General features: G+C 56.1%; 2 protein-coding genes across 2 annotated transcripts in view; one reads left to right on the forward strand and one right to left on the reverse strand.

The window, feature by feature from the left end:
• The window catches only part of CNTNAP1 (contactin associated protein 1), a 22,860-nt gene extending 22,720 nt beyond the window's left edge, over window positions 1–140 (reverse strand). Inside the window, exon 1 of the mRNA XM_011999020.1 lies at window positions 51–140. Within this exon, the coding sequence (XP_011854410.1) occupies window positions 51–140 (90 nt within the window). The remainder of the gene's footprint in view (window positions 1–50) is intronic.
• Window positions 141–1,159: 1,019 nt separating this feature from the next.
• CCR10 (chemokine (C-C motif) receptor 10) overlaps window positions 1,160–2,995 on the forward strand; it is a 10,291-nt gene continuing 8,455 nt past the window's right edge. The window contains exons 1-2 of the mRNA XM_011999021.1: window positions 1,160–1,183; window positions 2,378–2,995. Of these exons, the coding sequence (XP_011854411.1) occupies window positions 1,160–1,183; window positions 2,378–2,995 (642 nt within the window). The remainder of the gene's footprint in view (window positions 1,184–2,377) is intronic.

Here is a 2,995-nt window from a genome sequence, read left to right on the forward strand (position 1 = left end):
TGCGGTGCGGGGCCGCCCTGCAGGCTCTGGACACCTGGGCCCAACCCCACCTGCCTCCAAGCCCAACACTCACAGTAGCCCCAGCCCTCGGCTTCTGAGGCCGCGGCGAGCAGGATGCAGAAAAGCCGGAGACGCATCATGCAGGGCTGACGGTCCCGGCAGCCGCCTCCCTGTGAACGGCTCCGGCTATGGCTCGAGTTCTGGCTTGGGCTCCAAGCTCTTCTCCTGGGGTTTGCAGCAGACGGCTCTCTCCTCCTTACCGACCCCTCCCTCCCTCTTTCCTTTCGCCCCCAAGCGCTCTCTCTCTCTTCTCTCTTTTCTCTCTCTCTCTCTCTCTCTCTCTCTCTCTCTCTCTCTCGCTGTCGTTCCTGGTCCTCCGCTCTCTCTTCTCCTTTCCACCCTCTCTCCTCTCACCTCCCCCCTTCCCCAGCCTCTGTCTCCTGGCACGCGCCGGTTTCCCGGACCCCGCGCAAGCGCGTGCCTCAGCCCTGCTGCGAAAGGGCGGGGGTAGAGAGCCTCTAGCCACCGAGAAAACCCCAAGTAACCCGAGGCTGCCCGGGACTAGGGCCACAGGGGTGAGGATAGGGAACCTAGGGCCAGAAGCATCCTGAAAATTTCAAGAAAAGGGAGGTGGTGGCGGGGGCGGGGTGCCTGGAAATGGAATGAAGGGTAAGTAAACATTTCTGAAGGCAAATTAAGCTCTAGGAGTGGTGCTGGGCACTATGAATTTAGGATTTTTGCTTTACTCCACTTTGCAAATGAAAAACCTCAGGCTCAGAGAGGTCAAGAAACTGAGTCAATATCATACAGCAAACGATTATATTCTGAAGCCCATTCTTTCTTCACTGACAGAGTAAAGACAGTAAATTATTTTTTTCTTTCTTTCATTCTTTTTTATTTCCTTCCTTTTCTTTCTTTCTTCCTTTCTTTCTTCCTTCCTTTCTTCCTTTCTTCCTTTCTTCTTTCTTTTTTTTTCATAAAATCCAGATCCTGCACAAGAGAGTAAAGTCTTTTGGAGGATGTGGAATGGGAAAGTGACCCCCTAGACCCTAATCCCCACCTCCCTCTCGGCCCCTCTCCCCGCCTCTTCCTTCCTGTCCCTCTAGTAGTTTAACTTCTACCCCCTGTGGCTATACCTCAGAAACCTGTGTAGCCAGAGATGGGAACGGAGGCCACAGAGCAGGTGGGAGTGGGGGCAGGGAGGGGGAGAAGGGTTACAGAGAGGGGGGAAACAGGGAAGGAATGGGATTCTCCACCTGGCAATAGGCCTCTGCCATCCTATGGCTTATTCGGGATTCTTGGCACTATCTCAAACTAGGAGTCTTCCAGATAAATGGGCTGGTGGTGTGAGGCTGGGGTTGTGGGACGGGGACTAGGGCTGAGGGGAAAGGCGGGTTGAACCTAGAGGTCCAGGGTCCCACCTGGGCCCTGAAAACCTGAGTCCCAACCCCGGAGACCCCCTTGGCATGAGTGGTTCAGTGTGCTGGTATTGGAGGTAGAGGGAAGGTGGGTAGGGAAGGGAAAGAAGACAAACAGAAACCCACCCCAGACCGAGGTTGGAGTGCAGGGCTCAGGTCTGAGAAAAAGCCTGCATATGGGCATTATTCCAGGAGAGGGCGCTGCAAAGGGAACTGAAGCTCTAGGATTTATTAATAATACAACTCTGGGCTGGGTCCGGTAGCTCAGGCCTGTAATCCCAGGACTTTGGGAGGCCGAGGTGGGTGGATCACCTGAGGCCAGGAGTTCGAGACCAGCCTGGCCAACATGGTGAAACCCCATCTCTACTAAAAATACAAAAATTAGCTGGGCGTGTGGTGGGCGTCTGTAGTGGGGCGTCTGTAGTCCCACCTACTCGGGAGGTTGAGGCAGGAGAATCGCTTGAACCTGGGAGGCAGAGATTGCAGTGAATCGAGATTGTGCCACTGCAATCCAGCCTGGGCGACAGAGCAAGGCTCTGTCTCCAAAAATAATAATAATAAATAATAACAATAATACAAACTCTGTATTATGGTCTTTGGAGAACACAAGTTCTCCCCAGCCATTATCTTCCATATTGCCATCTTCACAGCAAATCTTGAGAGGTCAGCTGGTCAGGATTTATAATCTCAACATTACATGTTAGGTAACTGAGGTCTAGAAAGAGCAAGTGACTTGCTCAAGGTCACCCAGAAAGCTGGAAGCAGAGATAGGAGGAGTGCAAGAGAAGCCTAGGCCTGCTGAAGGTGTGCTAGGAAAGTCTGGAGAAGAGCTTATGTCTCTCCGTGTACTGTTACATCTGACCACACAGGAGCTCTCAGCTTGGAAGGCATGTGTGGGCAGGGGAGTGGTGTGGTCAGATGTGTCTCATAAGATCCTGCCTCTCATTTGACCCTCCCAGGTCTCCTGGGGCCATTACTCTGGGGATGAAGAGGAGGCATACTCGGCTGAGCCGCTGCCAGAGCTTTGCTACAAGGCCGATGTCCAGGCCTTCAGCCGGGCCTTCCAACCCAGTGTCTCCCTGACCGTGGCTGCGCTGGGTCTGGCCGGCAATGGCCTGGTCCTGGCCACCCACCTAGCAGCCCGACGCGCAGCGCGCTCCCCCACCTCCGCCCACCTGCTCCAGCTGGCCCTGGCCGACCTCTTGCTGGCCCTGACTCTGCCCTTCGCGGCAGCAGGGGCTCTTCAGGGCTGGAGTCTGGGAAGTGTCACCTGCCGCACCATCTCTGGCCTCTACTCGGCCTCCTTCCACGCCGGTTTCCTCTTCCTGGCCTGTATCAGCGCCGACCGCTACGTGGCCATAGCGCGAGCGCTCCCAGCAGGGCCGCGGCCCTCCACTCCCGGCCGCGCACACTTGGTCTCTGTCATTGTGTGGCTGCTGTCGCTGCTCCTGGCGCTGCCTGCGCTCCTCTTCAGCCGGGACGGGCAGCGGGAAGGCCAACGACGCTGTCGTCTCATTTTCCCCGAGGGCCTCACGCAGACGGTGAAGGGGGCGAGCGCCGTGGCGCAGGTGGCCCTG

Source organism: Mandrillus leucophaeus, unplaced genomic scaffold (assembly GCF_000951045.1).
Source record: "Mandrillus leucophaeus isolate KB7577 unplaced genomic scaffold, Mleu.le_1.0 Scaffold58, whole genome shotgun sequence".
NCBI classification, from domain to species: domain Eukaryota; kingdom Metazoa; phylum Chordata; class Mammalia; order Primates; family Cercopithecidae; genus Mandrillus; species Mandrillus leucophaeus.